At 32.8% G+C, this 16,999-nt stretch overlaps 1 protein-coding gene across 1 annotated transcript in view; it reads right to left on the reverse strand.

The window, feature by feature from the left end:
- Positions 1–2,211: 2,211 nt before the first annotated feature.
- Positions 2,212–16,999, reverse strand: part of LOC106466139 (dihydropyrimidinase-like) — a 52,595-nt gene continuing 37,807 nt past the window's right edge. The window contains exons 10-11 of the mRNA XM_022394103.1: positions 14,454–14,643; positions 2,212–5,369 (exon numbers count right to left, since the gene is read on the reverse strand). Of these exons, the coding sequence (XP_022249811.1) occupies positions 5,284–5,369; positions 14,454–14,643 (276 nt within the window). The 3' untranslated portion in view covers positions 2,212–5,283. The remainder of the gene's footprint in view (positions 5,370–14,453; positions 14,644–16,999) is intronic.

Genomic DNA, 16,999 nt, shown 5'->3' on the forward strand with positions numbered 1-16,999 from the left:
TGTGAAAGGGATTCGAACCCGCGACTCACAGATTGCGAGTCGAGCGCCCTAACCACCAGGCCATGCCGGGCACAAAAAGGTAGGAGTTTGGAATTTGAAAGTACCACAGGGAATCGAACCCTGGATTTAGGAGTTGTAAGTCCGTAAACTTGCCTCTGTCCTACTAGGGGATAAATACAATCATTCCAATATACACAATGGAGAAATCTGCTAAGCTAAAATAAACAATGTGTGAATAAAAGCTACTTAATACAGATCAACTAAAGCTCTCTAAAACTAATTTATCTTGTATTACCAGTGCTTAATCTTATAGTGCCGGAACCCTGCTAAAATTTGTCAAATGTGTGACGTTCCCATCAATGTAGAGATCTCATATTAAAAACCTGAAGTACCACATCCCTGTATATTACTAAAATTCATAACAAAAAATAACGACAATAATTTTATTGGTCCAATATTACCCCACTTTTAGTATTTTTTCACTCCACTGTTTTCACCCACTACATTGAATTTCTGCGGTCTGACCGAATTTAATAACTATATAATGTCTAGTGTTCCACATTTACTTCTTGGTCTAACGCGGTTCAATTGTTAAACACAAGAACTACAGTTTAGTATAATGCACGTACATTAATGTATTTCAGTCTTAAGTTTTTCTGGTTTAATTGTAATAATGACCTAGCACAGGTATTTTTTTTTCTTCTCTTAGTACGTGTACTTATCAGGGCGAATAAAATTAAGTACGCCTTAGAACGTGTGGATAATTTATAACGAAAGCTTATTGACGTACTTAAATAACGTGAATTGTTAAAATAAAAACTAAAAAACAATACACACCAAGGATACATCCACCTATTTTTCGACAAGCAATGATTTTCCTATAACTAATGGCGAACATACAAGTATATAAAGTGCTGCTATAGTCACGGGAGTTCATCCCCCCCCCCCCAACTGAAAGTTCCGGATCTGTCACCACTACACATGTTAAGTGTATACTCATGCACCATACACTACGAATACGAAGCGTTTATATACTGCTGCTGTTACGATAAAGTAATTATTATTTTAATATTTGTACAACAAGATATGTTTATTTACGAAGCTTAGTAGATATAAAAAAATTTACCACAACTAAATAGATAGCCTGTAGTCACTGTTCATAATGGTCTCATTTCCTCTGTTGAGATAAAAAGAATCTTTAGCTGATGAAAGTTAAAAGTTCTAGTTTATTTATAATTTTCATTATGAGAAAATGGACTCTTAGTTTGGATCCTGGATAACGTTTGATCCTATGCATCCTTGAAGCTAAGACTTTTTGTATGATATCTGGTTTATATAAAGTTGTGGTCTTTGAAAGGTATGGTGCATTCAGTCAAGGTTCAAGTAAGGTCAGCATGGATAAAAACAACTTTAAGTTTGGGTTAGTAATTGACTCATCTTAACTTAAACTTAATGCCAGTTTTCTACATGTTTATTAACGTTTAATGATCTTGTATTTATCACACATGTCTGTGACTTGTATATTGCTCACTTTCAAAAATGAATTTTCAGAATATAAAAAAAAATGTAGCCATTTTAATTTAAAGAAAATTAATTTTATTTATCTGTTTTGACAAATAAATGACATTTTATATTTCAGAACCAGTTCCACAGACCATGTGTTAACAAAATTTTAACATAACAAGTTACTTCCTTCCTTATGAAATTTAACTCAAAATTTAAGGAAAATACATTACAAATAAAACATTCTGTTTAGTGCAATAGTAATACCCTACTCTCTTTGAGCTAAGGGACAGTCTTTCAGCATTCAAAGATCACAGAATCAAAGCATTTGGAACCAATATACCATACACTATCATATGTACTAGCTTCTACACACACAGCACAGCAAAAGTGATGTGTGTGACTCCAATTACCCTTATATTAGAACTTTTAACTAACTATGGACATTATCAAATCCTAGATTCGGCACAAGCCATCGAAAATGTTTGCCCTACGCTTGAAGAAACTTACCTGGTCTGTGTCAGTACGTGTGGTTTCTCGTCCGTGTTTACGATCCAAGCGCTGTCGAACGCACTATGCATAAAGATACTGGCCTTCCACCCTCCGCGTTTAAATACATGGTGCCTCAACGTTTTACTTGTACATCCCATTCTTCTCTATGTTGGCTGCCAGTCTCCTGGACACTGACACTAAAAACTTGTGCATTGGCAGTGATGATGAAGCAGTAATATGCCAAATAATCAAATTCAACTTTTCGAATGCCATTTATATGTTGTGCACCAGGCATTTGCAAAACAATTTCAGTGGCTATTTGGAAAGCAAAATTGGACTAAAAACACCAAAATGCGATGAGTTCAACAACAAAATTTTTGGTTCATGTGGACCAGTTAGTGTTGACGATTTCGTGACATTCGAGGAAAGAGCTCAAATTATGCAGAAGGGCATTGACAAATTTCTCCCAGGGTTCAGCAAATATCTCAATTCACGTGTTATTCCATTAAGCAGAGGAGGGTTGTTCAACACCTATAGGGACCACAAAAACATGTTGTGGACCAACAATTGTGAGAGTGTTAATCACATTATAAAACAATTGACTGATTGGAAGTTAAAGCCGGCTCACGAAATGGTGCAAATTATCATCAAACACATCACATCCCAGTTCAAGAACATAGAACGTACAGTAATTGGTAGGGGCAACTATGATTTAGCGCCAAACTTCGTTCAATTTAAGCACAAGGCAATGAATTATGCCAACAAAACCACCGAGGAAGGACAAGGACCTTCACTAAATTTAAGAATAGCCATGGACTTCAATCCAAAGAAACAGCAACTTCGGCAGATGTAAAAATCACTATACCTAAGACATCCTCGATAGGTTTATTTGTTTGTTTTTGAATTTCGTGCAAAGCTACACAAGGGATATCTGCGCTATCTGTCCCTAAGTTAGCAATGTAAGACTAGAGGGAAAGCAGCTAGTCATCACCACCCACTGCCAACTCTTTTACCAACGAATAGTGGGATTGACCATCACATTATAATACCCCCACGGCTGAAAGGGCGAGCATGTTTGGCGGGATGGGGATTCGATCATCGATAGGAAAGAAGCCTCAGCAGACAAAAAGTGAAAATGGACAGACAGAACAACAACAATAACAAAAAAAACTAAAGATGTAAAAAGTTATAGATTATTAATGTATGTTTTTATCTTCAATTGTAAATTTCCCCCCATTGGGATAGCAGTAAGTCTTCAGATTTCAGATTTACAACTTTAAATTTAGGGGTTTGATTCCTCTCGGTAAACACAGCAGACAGCCTGATGTGGCTTTGCTATAAAGAAACACATGCTTTTTTATAACACGTTTTTCTAATGTACTTTATATTTTTCCATAAGGCCATTAGAATCACACATCACTTTTGTTTTGTGGCATGTATACAGGTTAGGATATATGAATGATCAAATACATTCTCCTCTTAAAAACAATTGTACATTGGCTCCAAATGCTCCGATTCAGCATTTTTACGCACTCATCTTTCAGTTCATATCCACTACAATTATGGCATGTTTGCCCAGAATTTCTCACAACTTCAATGTTTACAATACAGTGTAACAAATTTAACATTCAGGAACACATAAAACTTACAAGTAGAAAATAAGGAAAAGATTAATTTATATATTACAATTATTACTTGTATTACTAAAAACTCAAGTATATAGGAGTTTCAGTTGTTGTTGTAGTTATACTGAAAAAACAAATTCTAATATTTTTGTTCTTTAATATTTACTGCTTTAAAATGTATTTAAAAGTGTTAACTTCTGTTCATTCACCTGTTATTGGCTCACTAAATCTCTATTTCTTCCATCCAATTTTGTTTTTGAATGTTTAAATAATGTGAACAACAAAAAATGATTTCTTTATTTTTCACCTATGTTTTGTGGTCCTTTAATTAATAGTTTTTAAAAACACTCAACCATCTAAGTCACTTCAAGTAAAACCAAAAGTACTTCCATTAAAGTTGAACATATTAGACAGATTTAAGTCTCTGGAATTTCAACTGCTCCGTCATTAACTATTATGATTATGCCTTAAAGAAGATAAATTCTGATACAATATTATGTACTGTATAAAATTAAAAAAGGTTTATTTTATGAAATTTGAAAAAGTTTAATACAACTTTACAAGACACAAATAAGAAGTTAAGAAACAATACAACATTTCAAAATCAGCTTACTATTTGGAAACCACCTTACAAATCAAAATTGCCCAAATCTACACAAATTTAGTTTCAATAAGATATGTGGAATATACACAGAATAATATATAGTCATGGTTACATACACAAATACTAAAATCCTATTTTTCTCCAAACTTTTGTATTTTAATTGAAAGTTGAATATTGCAACATCAAGTTTAAACTGCTGCAAAAAGAAAACTAAAGACTACGTTAAAAACTGAACTAAGTTTTATATTAAAAACTAATATCTAAAAGTTCATTAATATATTTTAAACAAAACAAAAGACTAAGAACATTTAAATTTTCAGAAGTCAAAACTGGAATTACATGCCAAGTTAATAACACTTCAAAGCAGTATTAAACTAATCTTACACAAAAGCAGCTTTCATAAGAGTTGTAAATTGCAAGCTTTTTTTTTTACATATATTGAACAAATTAGGAAATTACAGAAAGAGTTAGATATTTTTTTAAAATTCACATCACCAAGAAGTTGGAAAAAAGTATATATATATATATGGGCTGAAACACACTACCTGCATACAACCCCTTACATCAAAACGAGTCATCAAATATCAAAACTTATTGCAGAGTAAAAATTAGTTTTGTATAATTCTATATGGTATTAGTGTCGCACTAGTTTATTCCATGGTGTAAACCTATGAAGTCAGTTGGAATGCATGTAAAAGAACCAACACAACACTTTGACAACATTGGATGTGAAAGATAAGTCAACATTTAATACCTTTCACAACATTTACTTCATGGCTTGATTAATTAGATATATAACCCAGCAATTCTATAACTTCATACTGAATTGTACACATATAAGACAGCTGCAGTTAAAATTACTGACTATTGAGTAAAGTTTAACATTGCTCATCTCCTCGTATGGCAACAAGATTTGTTTCCTGAAGTTATTTAATGAAGACATCTATAATGCAAGCTGTGCTTTGCATGAAAAAAACAATAACAATCAAGCACAAAAATGGTTTGAGAAAAGTAACTGTGGATTAGATATGTAACTTAAAATGTGATAAAACATTGAATTTACCACAACCCAGTGGAACGTCCCCCTGGAGGATTATGGACTCTGATGCCAGAGCGAGGACTGTCTTCATCATCTATCTGAGCTCCTGAAATAGACCATCAACCTTTCTTGTATACATTTTCAAGGAATTAAATTACTAACATAAACCTATTAATAAAAAACACTCCTATTGTCTTAACACCACAATAATCTTCTTTTACATACCACTATTTACCTACTAAAACCAGTGTGACACTGTTTTAGACAAACAGTTTGGATCTGATAATGTAAACATGCATATATATACACACGTATACAAGATGTACTTCTGCAGGGTCCCCAAAAGTGTTCTGTTTCAGGAGTAAATAAAAACCAAAATTAAGAGTAACAAATATTTCTATTTCTTGTTTTTGAAGTTCATATGTTATACTGTGTTGTAGCCTACAGAGTGCATAATTCTTCTCATGTTTCATGCCATGCGCATGTTTTAGTGCTGTCACAATGGTACAAATTGAGATGTTAAGAGTCCCTTACGTAACATCATTTTACTGTCTACTGACTGACAGACAACAAACTACTGTATAGTTGTACGAATAGTTAAAACAGGTGACCTTTGCCCTTCTTTTGGGGAAATAATATCTTAAAGGAAATATATATATAAATACAAGCTTCTAAGGAAAATACTGATCAAGTACTAAGATCAACAAAACAAATATCACTCCAATAAATCTCACATGTACCATTCTTACAAAAAACTCAAATACAAGTACATAAAAATTTCATAAGTATAACATCATAGCCTTTTAGTTCACAGTGCACATGTGCTCTATAAATTACTAGCTTACATGCTAAAAAATGCATATCTATCACTTACCACATATTTCTTTACTTAAGTGCATTTACACTTAAGCATGTACATGCTGCATACTGTTGCATGTTTATTTAAGTACTACAAACAAAGAAGGTATGCATTTGTGCAGTTTTAAATATTAGTTTATTTCTGCTGTATTTGCACACAAAAGGATCACTTCAGAATGTTTATGTATTTGAAGAGGAAACTCCTGTCGTAAACGAAAGCTTCGGAAGCCCCTTTGCTTTGGTTGCATGTTTTTCAAACAAAATCATACGCTCTGTGAATGCAAACTTTCTCTCAGCTTGTGAAAAGTTTTTAGCCATGGCATAGTGGCTCATAGAATGGCTCCGAGTTTTCCAGTACACACTTTTAGCTTACAGCTCTGTCATCTCTTCACCAATTTGAGATCTAATTACAATTTTGGACTCAGGAGATCAACCCCTTTTGAATTATGTATTTGACCATGCTCAAGGTCTCATAGATTAATTTACTGTAATCCTACCTAAAATAATTTCAATTTGAGGGTAGGTTGATACAGATCCTGATGAGTAATAATATCGAATCAGGTATGCACACTCCCCCATGCTTGGTATTGCTGGTGTACAAAACATATAGTTAATAAAGAAGGTCTCACAGATTAATTTACTCTAATCCTGCCTAAAAGAATTTCTAGTGCCGCAGCTAATGATAATTCCCTCATTTTTATTAGGTACGAGAAAGAGTGACAAAGCTTTGTCCCTAACATTTTTAAATGTTAATATATCTGTTGGAGACCATGATTTTTTTAACAGTAATCTTCAACTGTTAACTTGCCAGTGTCTGAAATAATTAGTAGCCCATTCTCATCCTAGCAATACCTTATAAAAAACACCATGGATGAGGCATATTGAACATAAATACATTATGATCTATCAAGGTATTATAGTACCATGATATATAAAAGTATGATACTCTATATCCTGAGCACTTACGAAGGGTGAACCTTTCTTCTTCACAGGCAAACCTTTTGAAAGCACTTGGGCTATAGAGTATCATATTTTTATGCTAACCCTATGAATAAAGGCTTGGTGGAATCCACCCAGCTTGTAACCACAAATGTATCCATGAAAGTAATTACACTCTAATATTTGATACTGTATGTGTATCTTCACAATTTTTCACAGGTTATTGGTAAACGTTACAAAGCTTTCATACACAAAATATCAGATATTTAAATTAAGTATTAAGATCTTTTAATTAAAGATATTCTCGTGAAATGTTTTCTTTCAGAATGTTGACTATCCAACATGCAAAGTAATTTTGATTTTAAAATTAAAAATACTTTTCTTTGTCTGAAAGTTGTCAAGTTTCATTTACATCATTCCTATATCTTCCTAAGTAACCAAACATTCTTTGAATAAAACTTTGTTTTATCTGTTATTTTATCAATCTTAACACTATATGGTGTTAGCCAATTTGACCGACCATGTAACCATCATAAAAATTAGGAAATAAATCTAAATTACCCTTTCTTTTGTTCTAGAATGACTGCAAATTGTAAGAGGAAACCACAAATACTGATTCTAAATAGCTGAATTCTCGTAACAGTATACATCTATTTATATTTATTAATTTTCTTATTGACCTTTAAACCGTGTCTGACTAGAAATACTCTGACACAAGTATATCCTATGTAGTTTTCAGTAATATAAATATGGCTTGTATTCTTGGCTTAGCCTTTTTGATTGATTGATTTAAAAACAAATTATTCACTAGCAAACTGATAGTTCAACCAGGTGTTTAGGAATTATTACCTGCAAGTAACTAATTATCATTTACAACATATATAGAATCTCCAATCAATAGTTTTAGTATATAGTTGTTGACCAAAATTCAGTGTGGTTTCTGTACTTTAGCATAACATGTACAGCTGGTGAAACCTGTTATATGCATAAAAGAATGTATATACAGGTAAGGAAAAAGTACAAATCACAGAATACATGTAATGATATCCAATAGAAAATGTGTAATAAAGTTTTATATTTTTTTCCTTCTACAAAAGGAATCTGAACTTAAAGATAAAGCAAAAAAACTGATGAAGAAAAAGGCCCTAAGATATGAAGAAATTGAGTTCCTCCTAAATACTTCATTTTCTTCTGATGAAGGAGGCCTTACAAAGGCATCTGAAGTTGAACAACTTGATTCTTCTCTTGCAATGCCTCTGACAAAAGTTCTTCACAAAAGTCAATGACTGAAAAATACTGAACCAGCTCTTCTTGATTCTGTCCTATGGACAGATCAGGATGTAGCTGGTGAACTTAGGGAAGATGGTCCTGAAGAACCACCACTACCAAAAAGAATCGGGACAGGGAGGGGCAGAATTACAGCCTATACTGCAACTGTTCCTTCCAAGTAGGAGAAGCCTCTCCCCTGTAATGATACATGGAGATGGATGGAAATGCCTGAAAAACTAAACAGAGAAACTACATTTATCAGAGGTGAACCTGTTTCCCAAAAGATCTCTGCTAGAGATTCCATTGATTTTTTTAAACTTATTGTTATGATAGAAATATAACAATTCATCAACACTGAGACAAATAGGTAAGCTAGTGTCAATGAAACTGTGAAATGGACTTATGTTAATGTTGAAGACATTTTAACTTACTTTGGTTTCATTATAGCTATAGGTCTCAATCCTCTTCCTTCTCTTTCTGATTACTAGTCTTTTTATCCTCTCTTTCATACTCCTCGGCTTACCAATCTTATCTAGGGACAGGCTTTTTGCTATTCGAAGATACAATAACAATTCTAATATTCTACCTAAAACTGCTTCTAACTATGATAATCTTTTCAAAGTAAGACCTATTGTAGACATTCTTCTGAAATCCTTTGTTTCTCACTCTTCTCTTAACAGAGAACTATCTATAGATGAGAATATGTTAGGTACAAAATGTAGAATTGGTTTCCTTCAGTACATGTCCACGAAACCTGTCAAGTGAGGTATCATGTCGCAGAAGCTGCGAGTAGATGCTGTCTTAAATTTAAAATCTACACAGGTAAAGAAGGACAAACTCCAGTTAGGGGTCTTGCAGACAATGTTGTGATGGACAAATACAACAGACTAGGACATAGGGTTTTCATGGACAATTTTTACACTTCCCCTCATTTAAATCACAAATTATTGGTTGTTGGAACCTATGCTTGTGGGACAAAATACAAAGACAGATTGTATTTCCCAAAGGAACTGGCAGCTACAAACTTATGCAAGGGAGAAGCACATTTTTTAAATGTAGAACTTTGACAGCTGTAAAATGGACTGACAAATTAGACATTTATGCCCTTTTCACTTTTCACTCTAGTACTATGACAACTGTGACAAGGAGAAGGAGGGATACTATGGTTACAAAACCTCAGTTAATGGTGGACAACAACGAGTTTATGAGTGGGGTGGACCTGAGCGACCAACACAGGATGAAAGACGATAGAGTGGTACAAGAAACTGTTTTTTCGACTTTTGGACTTGACAATTGTAAATGCTAACATGCTTTACAAAATGCAGACCAACAAGCCAACATTGCCCCCATAAGGCCTTCAGAGTGGACTTGGTCACTTGGCTTGTTCAGCCTCTACTTCAAAGCAGACCAGGTCTGGTATACCACTTTCACGAACTGTTCAACTCTAAGATTAACTGTTGGAAGACATTACCCCATACTTGTTGAGAAAGGTAAGAGGAAAATATACAGACTGTCTTACAAAAAACAAAGCTACAAATGAAATATAAACTCTGTAATGAGTTTCTTTATGTCAAACACTTTGAAGAATATCATACTACTGCTGTTCTTTAAAGAGATTAAAAGTTTCTGCAATTTCCTTTTCTTCTGTTTCTTACTTTATTTTTGGTTTTTATTAACGAAATATTTTTGTACAAGTTTTCATTGATCTATACACTTTTGTATGTATAGTAATAATGTTCCTTTTCATCTATAATTTGAGTTTGTACAACTTTTCATTATTTCATACAGTTTTACATACATTGTTCTCCACATAAATGAGTACTTTTTGTTTGAATGTACAATAATATTTTCTGAAATTTTAAAATTTTTTAATAGTTTTTTTTTACTGAAATATTTTTGTACAAGTTTTACTTTTTTGTACACATATTAAACATGTTCTTTTCATGTGTTCTTCGAGTTTGTACGACCTTTCATTATTTCATAGAGTTTGTATGTACATTGTTTTCCACATATGTGATTACTTATATTTGAATGTAGACTAACGTGTTCTAAAACTTCTCCATTTTTTTCTTATTTTTAATACTGGTTTTGTATTGAAACAAATTTTATAGAAATTTTCCTTGATCTATACACTTTTCTGCAAAAATGTTCCTTTTGATATGTTAAGATCAGTTCATCAGTGATAAATCTATTTCATTGACTTTCTCAAATTACATAAACTTTTCCTGAATTGCCAAGTCTTTAGTATTTCATAATTTTTTTATTGTACCTCAATGCAAACGAGTTGAAAAATAACACAAGTTCTTACTTTGCAAAATACAGTAATATATTGGTTACCATAGATTACATATATATATATATATATATTATTAATATTTTCAAATAAATACTTAAATATCAGTTAGTTTTCTTCAAACATAGAACAATAACTAAAAAATATTTGGAACAAAATGATCTCTACTATTTACGATGCTACAAAGTCCTAGTTTGCACTCGTGAGTCGTACTTGCTAAGCCATGTCAAAATTCACATATGGAGATGGAAAAATAAATTTTGTAGACTTAATATAAGCATTTTGAACACAAAAAATTACATATTGCTATACCAATACTCCATAAATCCACTGTAATTTATCAGGCTTCATAACTAAATTGTATTTGGGTCTAAAAAATAAAATTTCTATTCACAAAATAGCCTTGATCATAATATTTCAAACTTTCCAATGATACAAGAACTTTTCTCATAAATAACTTAGGAAGAGTGACAGAATTATGTAAAAGAAATGTATAGCTTTCTATTGGTTATACAGTTATTGATATAGCCATACATAAACAAGTCTTCTCAAATGATAAAGTGATGGGTGGAGCCGATATGGTGGATTTGCTAAATATCATGATATCTCAGCAAACAGAAAAGGTAGGATGTTCTTATTTTATATTCTAACTTGCCAATATTGGAAATTAGAGTTTTTAATTTATATGAAATTACAGACGTTGTATTGTGGGCATCATAAAATGTAATCTGACCAAACCCAGAAGTTCATGTACCACGTGACACACAAAAATCAATATTTAGCTTTTCTTTTTAATATTTACTTTCAAATTAAGAAACTAACTAATGTATAATACTGAAATTTGAATTATAATCTACAATTTGATTCCAAACTTAGTGACAAACCTAAAAAATAATGATTAAATAAAGTGTTGAATGTAAGTCTACAAATGTGATGACTTGCCCTCTGACCCTTAGCCATCTTGATAGGGTTAAATTAATTTCTTGAACCTAGGTGTTTTTCTAATTTCATGAATGTACCATGATATATTATGACTTATATAAAACTACCATGGTATTCACATGAAGAACTATAATCCACTAAAGCATTACTATAGGTTTCATTACCTGTTTTTTCATAATAATAATATGGTAAAATTCCAATAAAGGGTAAGGTGTCTATGCATGCAGAAAAGAGGCCAAACTAAAAGAATTTTGAAAAATATATGGACAACTGACATCATAATCCACTCCATTAAAATTTAAGGATAAATTTTTACATTGAAACTGTTCCTCAACCAAATAAACCATACAAAATAAATGTAATTAGGAGTAACATTTTGGAGCACCATTTTTTTACTGATGATGGTTAATATATCAGTTTCATTGCACTTAGTGGTAAATTGTCAATAAATCATAAGTAGGTTTAAATTCAACATGGACAGAGTCTTGGGATATTGTATACCATTCCTCTGTCAGTGGAACACCAATCTCTGTGATGTTTGAGGTTTGGTTAAGACATCTAAGAAATTCCAAATTGTAGTTTATTAAAATTAGATCATGGCTTCCAGTGGAAGAGGAAAGGAAATGGGGCAAAGAGAAGGAGGGAAAACAAACTGGAGAGAAAATCCTTCTGACAGAACCCAAATAACTCATTGATCCTCGACGAAGAGACGCCAGTGAGGAAAAAATCCAACACTCGAGCTCCTACCAGTTCCAAACCCACAGGGTAGTCACGGGTACTATTGGATATAGACTTTTCATCATCAAGGAAATTGACCAAAAGAAGTACCCTGACAAGTAGGAATGGGTGAGGGTTTGGAGAAGAAAAAAACAGGAGATGGGAATGAGGTTCTGACAGAGACAAATGGGCGACAAAGGACGTGAGGGTGGATTGCTGACAGGCCAAGGTAACCCAAGATTTGATAGTTTCTTGGATGGTACCAAAGACATGTCCTGGGCCAATATAGCATCCTTACCAATAAGGTCCCAACAGCAATGAAACCATATGTTTAACGCTATAGCTGAGGAAGAAATGTGGGCTAATGTAGAGGAAAGAATGTGAAGGGCATCTGCAGAAAAGCCCTCAGGATTTCTGTGGAGTACCTCAGAGAGGAGATGTATGGAGGAAAGATACTGTAGAAGGGTGGTTAGGGTCAGACGAGGGAGAGAATATTTGACATGGGGAGGACTAACATTATAATCGGGAGCTGCCCCCCAAAGAGTTAATTACAAACCCAGCAACTGCTGAACCAAAAATGAATAGTCAGCACAATGGTAAGAAAAGGGCGTGCTGATCCCTTCACTTAATTGAGAGACAAAGTGATCAGCATGTACCCGAATATTTGGAGAGGGAAGAAAAACCAAGATGGTTGAGGTTTCATGAAATAAAGAAGGTCAAGAGATTAAGATATAGGGAAAAAGAGATAAAACATCACAAACCAGAGACACAGAAACTGTGAAGACTGAATTAGGCCTAGATGATTCCTCAGGTATCAAGTTGGAAGAAACAGCAAACTCTAGAAACATGAAATGACAATCAAAATCCTCGTCATTCTGTAGAATTTCCATCTATTCAGGAGAAGCCTGGGCGATGTCAGGGGACAAAAGTTGACCCATGTATCATTCAATCTCCCAACATATAAGAGCAGAAAGATCTACTGTCAAGTCACCTGCATCTGAAGTCTGAGAAACAACATTAGATGTTAGTGTGACTCTTGAAGTGGTAACATGAATTTCAGAATTCATAATGCAAAACAGAACTCAAAAGTTATCAAGTTTTGCCAAAATAGATTGTGAAAAATTGAACTGTGTTACAGTAGAAAAGAAACTATAAGTTCAGAAAGAAACCACTTTTGGCACGAAAAAAATGTTCCGTCATCACACAGTAGCACTAGCACAAAAAAAAAACGTCTGAACTCAAATGCTGTCAAATGAGAAGTGGAAGTTTGGTAGAGTAGTGTAGAGGGAGTCATATACGTCACTTGAGCATCTCATGCTATTATTGGTTAAGAGATGATGCATGATGATTTGTACAAGAGACATGTTGGAACATAATATTTCCAATAGCGAGTGGGGAGGGGGTGCAAGGCTTGTGACATGAATTATAAAAAGTTAATGTATAGAGGGCAGCACTGAACAAGAATAGCTAATCTTGTGAGCGGTGGTAATTACTGTATTGGAATCAAACTCAAATGTACTCTCTTCCCAGTAATCAATACAATACATATATCTAAGGGAAGTGTACAGTGTTTACATGAATATTTATTAGAAATACCTGAAAGTTATACCCTATGTAGAATTTACCATCTGAAAGTCAAAAGTATACTGATAATTCATAATTATTTCTGATATTTGTTTTACTTTCACCATTGTTTGTTTCTATGAATGACACCAATGTTTCCCATGTTTGTTAATTTCAATTTCATAAGGTTCTGTTTTTAAAGTTATTTAAATTGTAATCACTCATCCTGGTCTACCATCTCAACAATGAGCCTTGTAATTATCCACATACAGACTTGAAATAAATAAATATCTTTACAATCATAAATGCTTAGAGAATGATCAATGTTAGGTACTATTTCATTGCATAGATATAAACAAATCAGTTCAGAACAGTAAGACAGGCTTATACAGTTTCTAGCTATTCAAATATGTGTCCTAGCTTTACTTATGAAAGCCAATATTTTAAATTGAGAACAAGAACATTTTTTCATTATTACTTTTTGTACATTACAACTATTTGATTTGGAAGGTAAAACTTGTTAAAAAGGATAACTGTAGCAAAAAGAGTAGTAAGAATGAGTTGACTTGTGTAGTAAAAGTTGATACTGCACATTGATGATGATTGTACCTGAAATACTAAAAGTTGAATCCTGAAGGTTACGGGCTCCACTACGAGTTGGAGGACGAGAATGGAATTCTGATTGTTGGCTTAGAACACAGCAAGTGTCCTTCTGAAACTCCGGTTCAATGCCATCTGTTACCATGTTATTAGTAGATTCTTTAAATGCTTCTCGTTGGACTCTGTGTGGTTGTCTAACCTACATGAATCAGAAGAAATACATATGAACACACAAAATCTGCCCAAAACGTAGAATAAGTTCGAAAGACACCATGACAAAAATATAATTAGATATTTATAAAATATAAAACAATCCATAATACACATGTAAGTATTCATACTACCTATTAGTTCCATAAAATATGTCCTAATTCATTCTATTCTTAGAAGAAACTTGTAAAAATATGAGAGTTAATAAACTCAAGCTCTTGGGTCAATATTTCCTTAATAACTATTGTGATTTTCAAGAGTTAAAATGTTTTCCCTCTCACAGTCTGTACTTCACAATGCTGGTTAACAACCATAATAAAGCTAGCCTGATACAGAACAAAACACTTACAAGTTTGTTTGTTTTTCAGATTATGTTGAAATAATGGTAAAACCTTCTAAAGCTAGGCAAAAAAAAAAGGTGTTACTCTTTTATAATATATTATTGTCTCTTTATAATACGTTATTTTTTTAAACTATAGTGTAACATATTACAAGCAATTAGATAATCTTTTCTAGTGTAATGTATTAATAGCATATAGATAACTTCACTCCTCTAGAACAGATAATTTATTACAAGTACTTGGATAACCTCACTCCTTCTCTAGTACAATTAATATATTACTAGCACCTAGATACAACTAAATTACTTTGTCGGTTTTGATTGCTAGGTACAAAGTTATTTGCATTGTGTCCACCACAGGGAACAGAACCATGGATTTTAGTATTATGAGATTGAAGCTTAATGTTGAACACTGGAGGATATTTTCATTACGTTTTGCCCTTCTACTGGGTAAAAGTGAAAAATAGCATTTCTGATTTTAAACTATAGGTGCTGTTCCCTTGTTTATAAAGTTTTCTTTAGGAACACTGGATAAGCTAATGTATATTCCATTTTCGTTCAACCTTAACAGTTATTTTCAAACATTCTCTTATTTTATTTTATTGGGTTATGAGATGAATATCCTCAAAGAATCATGTTTTCATCTATATAGAGAAACAATGGAGAAATCATCCTTACAGTTACATACAGGCAAAGAATAAAAAATCTGAACTTGTGTTAAGCCTACTTTGTGTTGGCTACTAAGTAATGGTAATTCAATGGGAAGTCTTAACTATTTTACACAAGTAACATACTAAACATTTTGGCCATGAGCACATATGCAAGTATCATGCAAAGGCTCAATTAAAAAATAATATGAAAAAAATTAGCATTTTTTTGATCTAGTAACATTTAAGGTATGCTCAATTTACTTATCTAGAACATGTTCTGGATGTTCTTTGCCAGTAGATGAATTGAAAGAATCTGAGCAGGAAGTTCAATATGGTGGAGAAGAAACTAGCTCTCCTTGTTTTTTGTTCAAAAATGGATTTAATGTGATGCTGAGCTAAGTGATGATGAAACAGTTCAAGGTTTATTTCCTGGGATAAGCCTTGCTTTGTAAGTGACTAGAATAAATATTATGCAATCAGTGCTGTTATAGACAAAAGCAGAATAAATGTTGTCTGCAAAATACATTCTGCATTGTGACAAAATATTTTAAGTACATGCTGTATTGGTACACTTCCTCTCAATTCATTTTTCCCCTTACAACACCTCCTTGTGTAATGAATTTGTTGCTATGCATTTATTCTAATATGAACGTTGTTTAGATTAAGTTTATATTTAGAAACATACATGGCTTATACTGTTAGATAGGTATTGCGAAACTCCCTCCTATAATCCAACGTTGTAGAATATTCTTGAGAGTCAGAATTTAACAATATATGTAAACACGTAAATGCTTTGACTAGTACTGTTACGTAAGACTGAAATTTCTAGAATGCCTCCACCCAGATATAAATATAACCAACGCAACACGCCAAAAGGAGAGTGTCTATTATTAGTTCGCTATAATCAGTGTGCTATAAAACTAGGGTATTAGCCTGAGAGGTTTGGATTTGGATGAAAGTTATTTATCACGATTCCTGGTCTTGTATACTGGATAAATATTTACATATTTTGTTACTTGGTGTTATATGCATTAAAAGTATAAAAACCGATCCAATACACACAATGGAATAATAAGTAATGAGGTACAAACGGTGTTGTTCCTGTTACTAAAATAAACAAAGACTGTGTCATCATTCTTCCTATTAATATTTCTTACATACAATACAATCCACTGAATTAAACAGAAATGGGATAGAAATATCGCTAAAACAATAAAATGAAAGAGTGTATTTAATGGATTATCTGTAGAGCTAACAGTATCACTGTAACGAATTTGTTGTTATGTATTTATTTTAACATGAACATTGTTTAGATTAAGTTTATAGTTAAAAACATGCACAGCTTGTAGTGTTAG

Source organism: Limulus polyphemus, unplaced genomic scaffold (genome assembly GCF_000517525.1).
Source record: "Limulus polyphemus unplaced genomic scaffold, Limulus_polyphemus-2.1.2 Scaffold2166, whole genome shotgun sequence".
Lineage (NCBI taxonomy): Eukaryota > Metazoa > Arthropoda > Merostomata > Xiphosura > Limulidae > Limulus > Limulus polyphemus.